The sequence below is a fragment of the Heterodontus francisci genome, chromosome 23 (assembly GCF_036365525.1).
Source record: "Heterodontus francisci isolate sHetFra1 chromosome 23, sHetFra1.hap1, whole genome shotgun sequence".
In the NCBI taxonomy this organism is placed as follows: domain Eukaryota; kingdom Metazoa; phylum Chordata; class Chondrichthyes; order Heterodontiformes; family Heterodontidae; genus Heterodontus; species Heterodontus francisci.
In genome coordinates this window covers 10382496-10394739 of record NC_090393.1, presented here as the reverse complement: position 1 = coordinate 10394739, position 12244 = coordinate 10382496, and the positions used below count along the sequence as shown (strand labels likewise).

The 12244-nt window shown below is 42.6% G+C and overlaps 1 protein-coding gene across 5 annotated transcripts in view; it reads left to right on the top strand.

Annotated features, from left to right (window-relative positions):
• Positions 1–12244, top strand: part of LOC137382571 (catechol O-methyltransferase-like) — a 47728-nt gene that overhangs the window by 21080 nt on the left and 14404 nt on the right. For all 5 annotated transcript variants that reach the window (XM_068054674.1, XM_068054672.1, XM_068054669.1 and 2 more), the window contains one exon: positions 6589–6871. In XM_068054674.1, the coding sequence (XP_067910775.1) occupies positions 6589–6871 (283 nt within the window). The remainder of the gene's footprint in view (positions 1–6588; positions 6872–12244) is intronic.

The window sequence follows — 12244 nt, the reverse complement described above, 5'->3', positions numbered from 1 at the left end:
ACTTAGAATCATAGCACACAGGAGGCCATTAAACCCATCCTGCCTATGCTGGCTCTTTTATAGAGCCATCCAGTTCGTCCCCTTCCCCTAAAATAAAAACAGAAAGTGCTTGAAATACTCAGCAGGTCCGGCAGCATCTGTGGAGAGAGCAGAGTTAACGTTTCAGGTCAGTGACCTATCATCAGAACTCTGATGCTGAACGATCTGTACTCAACAAAGGACTCAGTTTTATCCCCTTACGTCCCCACCTCAATTAATTTTGCGCTCGGAATGACGTTGAGATCTTCAGCTCCAGGCTAATTTCTTTGACCAGGAAGCCTCCCTCCTCCAGCATTCTCCCGCCACCTGGACTCCTCCCTCTGGCCTCTTACCCACTCGTGATCTTTTCATCGAAAACTGTCGGCGAGTCATCAGCCATCTCCACTCCTCTCACTCACTCTAACCAGTCTCCCTCTGAACTTGCTACACTCTGTTCTCTCAGGTCTAACCCTGACATTGTCATCAAATCTGCTGACAAGGGTGGTGCTGTTGTTGTCTGGTGTACTGACCTCTACCTTGCAGAGGCTGAGCGCCAACTCTCAGACACTTCTTCCTACTTCCCCCTGGGCCATGACCCCAGCACCGAACATAAAGCTACTGTCCACAGGACTGTCACTGACCTCATCTCCTCTGGAGATCTTCCCTCTCCAGCTTCCAACCTCATAGTCCCGCAACCCCTGACAGCCCACATCTACTTCCTAAAATCCACAAACAGGACTGTCCTGGGAGACCCATCGTTTCAGCCTGTTCCTGCCCCACTGAACATATTTCTTCCTATCTTGACTGTATCCTTTCTCCCATGGCCAGTCTCTTCTCACCTACATTTTGACTCTTGTGATGCCCTACCTTATTTTGACAATTTCCAGTTTCCTGGCCCTAACCGTCTCCCCTTCGCTATGGACGTCCAATTTCTCTACACCTCCAGGACGGTCTGAGGGATTTCCGCTTCTTCCTTGAACAGAGGCCCAACCAGTCCCCATCCACCACCCTCCTCCGCCTGGCTGAACCTGTTCTCACATTGAACTCCAGCCACTTCCTTCAAATAAATGTGTTGCTATGGGTACCCGCATGGGTCCTAGTTATGCCGTCTTCTTGTGGGGTATGTCAAACATTATATTTATAGTTCTGATGCAAGGTCGCCGACCTGAAACGTTAATTCTGCTTCTCTCTCCACAGATGCTGCCTGACCTGCTGAGTATTTCCAGCACTTTCTATTTTTATTTCAGATTTCTAGCATCTGCAGTATTTTGCTTATATTTTAGTCCCCTTCCCCTGCTCTTTCTCCAAAAACCCTGTAATTTCTTTTTCCTTGTCAAGAATTTCTACAAAACCCTGTTAAAAGTTATTATTGAATCTGCTTTCACTGCCCTTTCAGGCAGTGCATTCCAGCTCATCATAACTCACTGCGTTTAAAAAAAAAAATTATCCTTTCCCCTCTGGATTCTATTATCACTTTATCTGGAAACATACTTTGGACTTGACGTACATGCTGTATCGAAGATTGAATTTTACTATGAGCACTGGACTAAATCCAACTACTGTACTGATTCTGTAGATTTATGTTAGCAATTATTTTACTGCGATTACTAATATCAAACCATATGATTTGTATTAAAGGTAGTGTATGAAGTTATGCATCAAGTCTTCGAAATGTATGAAGTATTAATGGTAACTTTTTCCAGTACTACATTATACTCGTTAACTACTGGTTATGACAGTTTCATTAATTGTGTTGATTTATGTATGACAGCTCCGAAGTGAAAAAGGATCATATATAAATCCCTAAATATAAAAGTAATTATAAAAGCCAAGATATAAATTCTATATTTATATAGAAAGGCTGAGGGACTTGAGGTTGTTTTCATTGGAGAGAAGGAGGAGGAGAGGTGACTTAATAGAGACATATAAGATAATCAGAGGGTTAGATAGGGTGGATAGTGAGAGTCTTTTTCCTCGGATGGTGATGGCAAACACGAGGGGACATAGCTTTAAGTTGAGGGGTGATAGATATAGGACAGATGTTAGAGGTAGTTTCTTTACTCAGAGAGTAGTAGGGGCGTGGAACGCCCTGCCTGCAACAGTAGTAGACTCGCCAACTTTAAGGGCATTTAAGTGGTCATTGGATAGACATATGGATGAAAATGGAATAGTGTAGGTCAGATGGTTTCACAGGTCGGCGCAACATCGAGGGCCGAAGGGCCTGTACTGCGCTGTAATGTTCTAATTCTAATATGTACAAATCAGTCAAATTTTTAGGGCTGTGAGGAAAGAACTGGGCAGCAAGACTAATTGGATGGCTCTTTCAAAGAGCTGTTAGAGGGATGATGGGCTGAACAGCTTCCTGCTACAAGATTCTACGATTCTGTTAAGTTTCCTCTGATGGTTCAGTTGGTAAAGTTAATGTATAGCTGAGACACACTGATCAAAAAGATTCCAGATTCAATCCCCACGGTATGGAGTTAGTTCATCTCAGCTGTTGGTGGCAACGAGGGTGATACAATTAGGGCGGCACAGTGGCGCAGTAGTTAGCACCGCAGCCTCACAGCTCCAGTGACCCAGCTTCAATTCTGGGTACTGCCTGTGTGGAGTTTGCAAGTTCTCCCTGTAACCACGTGGGTTTCCTCCCACATGCCTAAGACTTGTGGGTTGATAGGTAAATTGGCCATTGTACATTGTCCCTAGTGTAGGAAGGTGGTATGAGAATTGAGGGTAGGTGGGGCTGTGAGAGGGAAATGGGATTAATGTAGGATTAGTATAAATAGGGTGGTTGATGGTCGGCACGGACACGTTGGGCCAAAGGGCCTGTTTCAGTGCTGTATCTCTCTATGACAATTGGTAAGATCGCCCAAAGATTATATTTACTGATCGCTATCTGATATAGATATAGAAGGTAGGTTTTTAGGTAGCATTTGTCCATTTTTAAAAATTCGTTCATGGGATGTGGGCATCGCTGGCTAGGCCAGCATTTATTGCCTATCCCTAATTGCACTTGAGAAGGTGGTGGTGAGTTGCCCTCTTGAACCACTGGAGGCCATGTGGGGTAGGTACACCCACAGTGCTGTTAAGAAGGGAGTTTCAGGATTTTGATCCAGTGACAATGAAGGAACAGCGATATAGTTCCAAGTCAGGATGGTGTGTGATTTGGAGGGGAACTTGCAGGTGTTGGTGTTCCCATACACCTGCTGTCCTCGTCCTTCCAGTTGGTAGAGGTCGTGGTTTGGAAGATGCTGTCTCAGCATTGCTGTAATGTATCTTGTAAATGGTAACCACTGCTGCTACTGTGCGTTGGTGATGGAGGGAGTGAATTTTTGTGGATGAGGTGCCAATCAGGCGGGCTGCTTTGTCCTGGATGGTGTCGAGCTTCTTGAGTGTTGTGAGAGCTGAACCCATCCAGGGACGTGGAGAGTATTCCATCACACTCCTATCCTGGACTGGTTTGAATCACCTCACGGGGTTGGAGAAAGAAATTTTCGTTTTCCCCCCCCCCTTATTTACTCCCATTTGGAAACAAACGAACTTATTAGCGAGAGACAGCATGGTTTTGTGAAGGGAAGGTCGTGTCTTACTAATTTGATTGAGTTTTTTGAGGAAGTGACGAAGATGATTGATGAAGGAAGGGCAGTGGATGTTATCTATATGGACTTTAGTAAAGCCTTTGACAAGGTCCCGCATGGCAGACTGGTACAAAAGGTGAAGTCACACAGGATCAGAGGTGAGCTGGCAAAATGGATGCAGAACTGGCTCGGTCATAGAAGACAGAGGGTATCAGTGGATGGGTGTTTTTCCGAATGGAGGGATGTGACTAGTGGTGTTCCGCAGGGAGCACTGCTGTTTGTAGTATATATAAATGATTTGGAGGGAAATGTAGCTGGTCTGATTAGTAAGTTTGCGGACGACACAAAGGTTGGTGGAGTTGCAGATAATGATTGTCAGAGGATACTGCAGGATATAGATCGGTTGGAGACTTGGGCGGAGAAATGGCAGATGGAGTTTAATCCGGACAAATGTGAGGTAATGCATTTTGGAAGGTCTAATGCAGGTGGGAGGTATACAGTAAATGGCAGAACCCTTAGGAGTATTGACAGGCAGAGAGATCTGGGCGTACAGGTCCACAGGTCACTGAAAGTGGCAATGCAGGTGGATAAGGTAGTCAAGAAGGCATACGGCATAGAGTATAAAAATTGGCAAGTCATGTTGCAGCTGTACAGAACCTTAGTTAGGCCACACTTAGAATATTGCATGCAATTCTGGTCGCCACACTACCAGAAGGACGTGGAGGCTTTGGAGAGGGTACAGAGGAGGTTTACCAGGATGTTGCCTGGTCTGGAGGGCATTAGCTATGAGGAGAGGTTGGAAAAACTCGGATTGTTTTCACTTGAACGACGGAGGTGGAGGGGCGACATGATAGAGCTTTACAAAGTTATGAGCGGCATGGACAGAGTGGATAGTCAGAAGCTTTTTCCCAGGGTGGAAGAGTCAGTTACTAGGGGACATAGGTTTAAGGTGCGAGGGGCAAAGTTTAGAGGGGATGTGTGAGGCAAGTTTTTTTACACAGAGGGTGGAGAGTGCCTGGAACATGCTGCCAGGGGAGGTGGTGGAAGCAGATACGATAGCGACGTTTAAGAGACATGTTGACAAATATATGAATAGGAAGGGAATAGAGGGATACGGGCCCCGGAAGTGCAGAAGGTTTTAGTTTAGAGAGGCATCAAGATCGGCGCAGGCTTGGAGGGCCGAATGGCCTGTTCCTGTGCTGTACTGTTCTTTTTGTCCCTCCCAGGAGATTACATGGTGGTGGGAGAGGGAGGGAAGAAGTGTTTAACCATGCTGGTCCGACCATTGTCGTGTGGGGCAGGCTTGATGGAGCAGCTGGTCTGAGGTGGGGGAGGGGGAGGAAGGATGACTGTCTATCTTCCCTGCAACCACACACTATAAATTCAGTGCCTCCACAAGAAGATGCGAGAAAACTGGATGAACTCAAAAAAAAACCTCGATTTAAAAAGAGACAGGATAACAGATGTCTAAACTAATAAAATAAAGCAATGCTCTCCACCCCCGCCTCCCCGAGGTAGTGCACCAGAAAAGGTCAAACGTCCTTCTTAAGGCTTTTCAGATGTCAATTGTAGCGTATGTAGAATGATGTAATTGCATATGATTGGCACTCAGGAGCTCTACCCAAACATAATCTTTAATAAACAGCTTGTTTTGAAAAGGGTGGATTGGGTCTGAACAATTCTCCTTCTGCAAAGGTAATTGCTGTTTGTAAATGTACCTTCCTGTACAGGTGCATAAACTGTATATTTTTCTTTATTAAGATGTAATTTAATTGTAATCCTGTACCCCACTTCTATTACTGTGTGAAATTAGTGTTAAATCTGTTATACTGGTACAGAATTTAACTTCCATCACTCAGGGTGTATTAATAGAGCAGTGAACAGCTTAATTGATTGTTCTCACAGCCTTGACGTGATTATTCATTTAAAGACATTCCCATTTTGGGATTAATGTAATTACGATTTAGAGAGATCACTTTTTAGAAAAAGCACTTATGTATTCTGTGAGGGCGTGTTGTTCTTTATTATTGCCAGTGGGATTTCAGCATGTATCCGTGGCAACCGGTCGTTCTGGGAAGCACGCTTCTGATACACCAGCTCCTTCACTAAGTAAATTTTAAAACATTTTTGTTTTGTCTAATCTAAGAGGCAGCACGAAGGGGAAGCAGGGGTGGTGGATGTAAAAGACCAACTGCTACAGACAATATACAGTGAACTGAAAAGTAAACAACTCATAATTCTGTTGCTGGAGGTTGATGAAATCACTGTTTAACGTTGATTTCACTATGTGAAAAGAACATAGGTAAGAAGCACCACCGTTGTGACTTGCAATCTATTACTTTCGTATTTAGATTCTGGCTGCAGAAGGCCAGATGTGTAGTTGCCAACCTCCAGGATTGCCCTGGAGTCTCCAGGAATTAAAGATTAATCTTCAGGCACTGGTGCCAGCAACCCGGGTGAAAAATTATAGGGACATTCAACAAATTGTGTGCAGTTTTCCTGTATTATAAAACTATTGGAGAAGGATTTTAAAAAAGTCTATTCAACCGGGAGAGACTGCTGGAAGTAGGAAGTCATGTGATGAAACCTCCAGAGTTGGCAACCTTAGGATCTCTTCCCTATTAGTTTAAATAGTTAATTTGAACCTTGCATGTAGAAACTAACAGTTGGCAGGTTAGCATCAGCAAGAACAAAACAGATGGCAGAATACATGTACACGAACTGCAATGAACTCCAAACTAAATGTGTACCCTGCATAGCTCTCTCTGTGATTTCGCAACTTCTCAGAATGTTACCCTGTCATATTGAACCAGGTTTAATTCCTGGTGTATGCAGGATCGGTTTATCTCAATTTGGGCAGCAGATGGTACAATTGGACTAGAATGGGGGAACTATAGTCCAATTACTGATTTCTTAAGGGTAATCATGGTGGTAGATTATACAGTTAACAGGCTTGTATCTTTTGTGCATGTGTATGTTTTCCCCCCTCCCCTAGATGCTGGACTACCTCACAATCCTGAACATCGTGGTGGCAAGTCTCCTTCTGCTTCTCTTACTGTTCCCCATTCTGGCTAAGAGCAACTGCACAGCTGCATTTTTCTGGCACACCATCCTTAAGGAGAAAATGGCACAGCTCGTAACTGGAAGAAGCAAAGAGGATAGAATTTTAGCATTTGTGTTGCAAAATGCTGTGAAAGGTGATGCAAAGAGCGTGGTGGACAAGATTGACAAATACTGCAGAGAGAAGGAGTGGGCGATGAATGTAGGAGATGAAAAAGGTAAAATTTTATTTCAAAAAATAATCTCAAGATCACATTTTACCCTTGCAATTTAAGCACATTATTTTGACAGAGAGGTCTCTATTTTACCCTAATGCATTGTACCTTTTTACACTTGTCCAGAAATTTGGCCTAGCACAAACCCTAATGATATAAATATAACGGTAACTCACTTATATAATGCCTTTAACATAAAAAGATATTCTAAGGTGCTTCATTAGAAGCATAAGGAAAATAATACAAGTTGATTCTTGCAGAATGCAATAAACAAACTACAAAACAGTACTTTGAAGAATTTAATTTTATATTTAGATCATAGTCCTCTCCTGCCTAAAACAATACTGCACTTGCCAAAACCATTAAAAACTCAAACATCGCCAAATATTTTCTATCTCAAAATGAAATGTTACCGTCTCACTGGAGAGTCTCAATTTCTGAAACAATGTGCTCTTTGGGGGGGAAAAAAAACAAATGCATTGCTTTGTTGGGTTTTCGCTGTGCAGAATGTGTATTTCTTTTGCATTTACATTATGGAATGTTTCAGGATTGGGATCCACATTGACATAACCCTTTGACAATTCTTTGAAAATGAGCTTCGTGCTTTAAGTTTGGAGAACATAAGAAATTGGAGCAGAAGTATACTATACGGCCCTTTGAGCCTGCTCCACTATTCAGTACAATCATGGATCATCACTGCCCCAACTCCACTTTCCCGCCTGCTCCACAAATCCCTTGATTCACTGGGAGATCAAAAATCTACTTATCACAGCCTTGAATATATTCAACGATGGAGCATCCACAATCCTCTGGAGTAGAGAATTACAAAGATTCACAACCCTCTAGGTGAAGAAATTTCTCCTTATCTCAATGCTAAATGATCAACCCCTTACACTGAAGCTGTGCCCCATGTTCTAGATAAACCAGCCAGGAGAAAGAATCTCTCAGTCTCTACCCTGTCAAGCCCCTTCAGAATCTTGTACGTTTCAATGAGATTACCTCTAATTCTTATAACTCCAATGAGTATAGGCCCAATTTAGTCAGGCTGTAATCATAGAACACATCGCAGGAACCAATCGAATGAACCTTTGCTGTACCGCCTCCAAGGCAAATATATCCTTCCTTAGATTATAGAGACCAAATCTACACACAGTACTGCACGTTTGGTCTCACCAAAGTCCTACACAACTATTGCAAGACTTCCTTGTTCTTGTACTCCAATCCCCTTGCAATAAAGGCCAACAAAAAGAAAAAAAAAACCTTGCATGCAGTGCTTTTCATGAGCACCAGACGTCTCAAAATGCTCAACAGCCAAATGATGTACTTTTGAAGAGCTGTCACTGTTCTAATGTAGGAAATTCAGCAGCTAGTTTGCGCACAGCACATTTCCACAAACAGCAATGTGATAATGCCCAGATAATCTGTGCTTGTGATGTTGATTGAGGGATAAATATTGGCCAGGACACTGGGGAGAACTCCCCTGTTCTTCTTGAAATAGTACCATGGAATCTTTTACATCCACCCGAGTAGGCAGATGGGGCCTTGGTTTAACATCTCATCTGAAAGACAAAATGCCATTTGCCTTCCTAATTGCTTGCTGTACGTGCATGCTAACTTTGTGTTCCTTGTACGAGTACACCCAAGTCTCCCTGAACATCAACATTTAAACATTTCACGATTTAAAAAAAAATACTCTACTTTTCTATTCTTACTACTCAAGTGAATAACCTCACACTTCTCCACATTTTATTCCATTTGCCACTTTTTCGCCTATTCATTTAACCTGTCTTTATCTCTTTGCAGCCTCTGTGTCCTCCTCACAACTTACATTTCCACCTAGCTTTGCATCGTCAACAAACTTAGATACATTTCTCTTGGTCTGTTCGACTAAGATATTAATAGAGATTGTAAATAGTTGAGGCCCCTGCACTGATCCTTGTTGCACTCCACTCATTACAGCCTGTCAACTTGAAAATGCCCCATTTATCCCTACTTTCTACTTCCTGTCCATTGACCCATCCTCCATCCATGCTAATATATTACCCTCAACTCCATGAGCCCTTATCTTACATATTAACCTTGTGTGCGCCACCTTATTGAAAACCTTTTAGAAATCCAAGCATACTACATCTACTGGCTCCCCTTTATCTACCAAAGTTAGAAGAAAAATTGCTGCAGTTCATCACAAGATGGCTGATCTCCCACATCGACCACCATTTTCTCTGTAGTCCCAAGACTATTGTAGAGAAACCTGAAGTTTGCTTACAGCTTCTGCACCTTCACACTGATTGAAGCTACATGCAGTGGTTGTGGAGGGTCAATGGCCAGTGTGTTGAGAACCGAGGCGCAACCATGGTCTGCCTTGCCACTCCCCATGTGAGACAGTGATGTACATGAGCCCCTGACAATCTAACTGTTTGGGCTCATCCATATTGGAAAGATCAAAAGCATGTTGAGCCTGAAAAGGGCTCCACAATGACAAAATCCTTAAACTATTTTTTGAAAATAATGAGCCTGAAGTTGTAAGAAAGAAAAGCAAAGAAGTTGAACTGAAAAATTGTCATAATCTCATCACAAGATAACCATGTTGCATACCCTATTTTATTGAAAGCAAAATACTGTGGATACTGGAAATATGAAATAAAAACAGGAAATGCTGGAAATACTCAGCAGGTCAGGCATCATCTGTAGGGCAAGAAACAGAGTTAACGTTTCAGGTCTGTGAGACCTTTTATCAGACCTGAAACATTAACTCTGTTTCTCCCTCCACAGATGCTGCCTGACTTTTTTTTAAATTCATTGATGGAATGTGGGCGTCGCTGTCTAGGCCAGCGTTTATTGTCCATCCCTAATTGTCTTGAGAAGGCGGTGGTGAGCTGCCTTCTTGAACTGCTGCAGTATTTGGGGTATAGGTACACCCACAGTGCTAGTGGTTTGTTACAACTGAGTGATTTAAGAGTCAACCACATTGCTGTGGGTCTGGAGTCACATGTAGGCCAGACCAGGTAAGGATTTCTTTCCCTAAAGGGCATTAGTGAACCAGATGGGTTTTTACAACAACCACAATGGTTTCATGGTTACCATCAGACTAGCTTTTTAATTCCAGGTTTATTAATTGAATTCAAATTTCACTATCTGCCATGGGGATTCGAACCCATGTCCCCAGAGCATTCGCCCCGGCTCTGGATTACTCGTCTAGTGACATTACCACTATGCCACCACCTCCCCCTCACCTGCCGAATATTTCCAGCATTTTCTGTTTTCATACCCTAATTTATCCTTGGACATAAGGCATTCCTTCCTGCGACTCAAAGTTGCAAGCATTTGAAAAATATAGGCCCGATCAGAAATCTTACATTTCAGCTCATTTTTGGGTGGATGGCCTTCCCACTTGGGAGTCGTTAGCTTCACGGTCTTGGCAGCCAGGAACTGCGGTGTCCCATCACTACAATGAGAAGAGATTAGGGTGCAGAAAAGATTTACAAGAATCAGGGATGAGGATAGACTGAAGCAGCTGAGGTTCTTTGCCTCAGAGCAGGAAATTTGATAGAGGTGGTCAAAAACATGAGGGATCTAGACAGAGTAGATAGAGAGAAACTGTTCCCATTGGCAGAAAGGTTGAGAACCAGAGGGGACAGATTTAAGGTGATTGTCAAAAGAACCAATGGTGACATGAGGAAAAACAACTTTATGCAGCTAGTGGTTATGATCTGGCATGCACTTCCTGAAGGTGTTGTGGAGGCAGATTCAATAGTGGCTTTCAAAAGGGAATTGGATAAATGCCTGAAAGAAAGAAAACTGCAGGGTTACAGGGAAAGAGCGGAGGAGTGGGACTAGCTAAATTACGCTGGGAGAGCCGGCACAGACGTGACAGGCCGAATGGCCTCCTTCTGTGCTGTAACTATTCTATGATTCTATTCTGTTAGAAGCCAGAAACCTGGCTGAGATCCCTAGCCCAATCATGTTGAAGTCACCTAGTAACACAAAAATTGCAGTTTTATTTGTGAACAAGCTTTCAAGTGCACAGTAGACACACCACACAGGCACAATATTGCTCGATTCATCACGGTCCTTACTAAGAAGTGTGAAATAAAATAAGCTGGATCTAAATTGAATCTGCATCACAATCAAAAATACTGAATTATGATAACTCAACTGCAACATACAATCGCAACGGGGATTCCGATAGAAAGTTCCTTTAAAGCAGATTTCAGTCCAAGAGTTTTTTTTGTTGGTGTGTGACCAATATGATCTTTCTTGGTCAAAGCAGTTTGGATTTTCAGACACGTTGTTGCAATGAGCTGCCAGGTTGTTCTGGATTCAGTAATAAAATCTGTGTATGGTTCACACCTTAAATACTAAATGACATACATGATAAATGAACCATCCAAGAAGACAGTGTACTTTAACTGAAATGTGGAGCTGAGTTCAATGTTCCTGTTTGTTACCATGGTAGCTACCTACCAGATAGATTGAGTTGAGGGACACTGCAGATCACCTGCTAAGATCAATATATAAAAAACTGACATGATCCCAGACTAATTTATTCTTTGATGACAAAATGCTTTGAGAAAATTATTTTCTAGAAAGGATAAAGGTACAAACATTGATCTAGGGCATCATTATGCAAGTCCATGTTTGTAAATAAGATTAAAATATTCATAATAAATGTGTTAGTAAGCAAGGATAATGTATATGCACATACTTCATACACCCTTATAAGCTCCTGCTTTACTGAGAGACAAGTCCGAAGCAGTCTCGTCTCAATAACCTATGGTGGAGGCATTGGAGTTTTAACAAGAGTGGTTCACGAAGGTAAAAAACTTGGCACACTCCAGTGCTGATCTAAGCCACGCAGGGAGGGAAGGTCCCAGGTCTGTGCTTAGTTAGCTGATCTCTTCACAACAGCACTAATGGGAGCTACAATTGGTTTCAGCATTCCTGGGCTGAGTAGGAAGAATGAAATTCAGCCATGGTTCCTGCTTGTGACTATTATCCAACCACATCTAGTGAAAAAAGTGCATGTAAGGACTTTGATTAAAGACTTAACTATAATGCCTTCCACAACCAAATTGCCTGTTTTAAGCTCACACACAAATGATGATTACCTTGCATTCACAGGGGCATACCCCTGCATTAATCATGGTCTTCAGCACAGAAAGAGGTGAAAAAGTAGGGATTGTGAATTACAAATTCAACAGGGTAAAATCCAAGTTATACATTCATGAAGCTTCTGAGGATTATCCAGACTACACAGTAGCAAAGGGTTTAATGAGGTAGGGGAGGAAGGTTAGATAAAGTAGGTGAAATTGCGTAACATTATTTAAAATCTCCAGTGAAGCAGCATCTGGAAATGTCTGTGGTCCAGGTCATCCT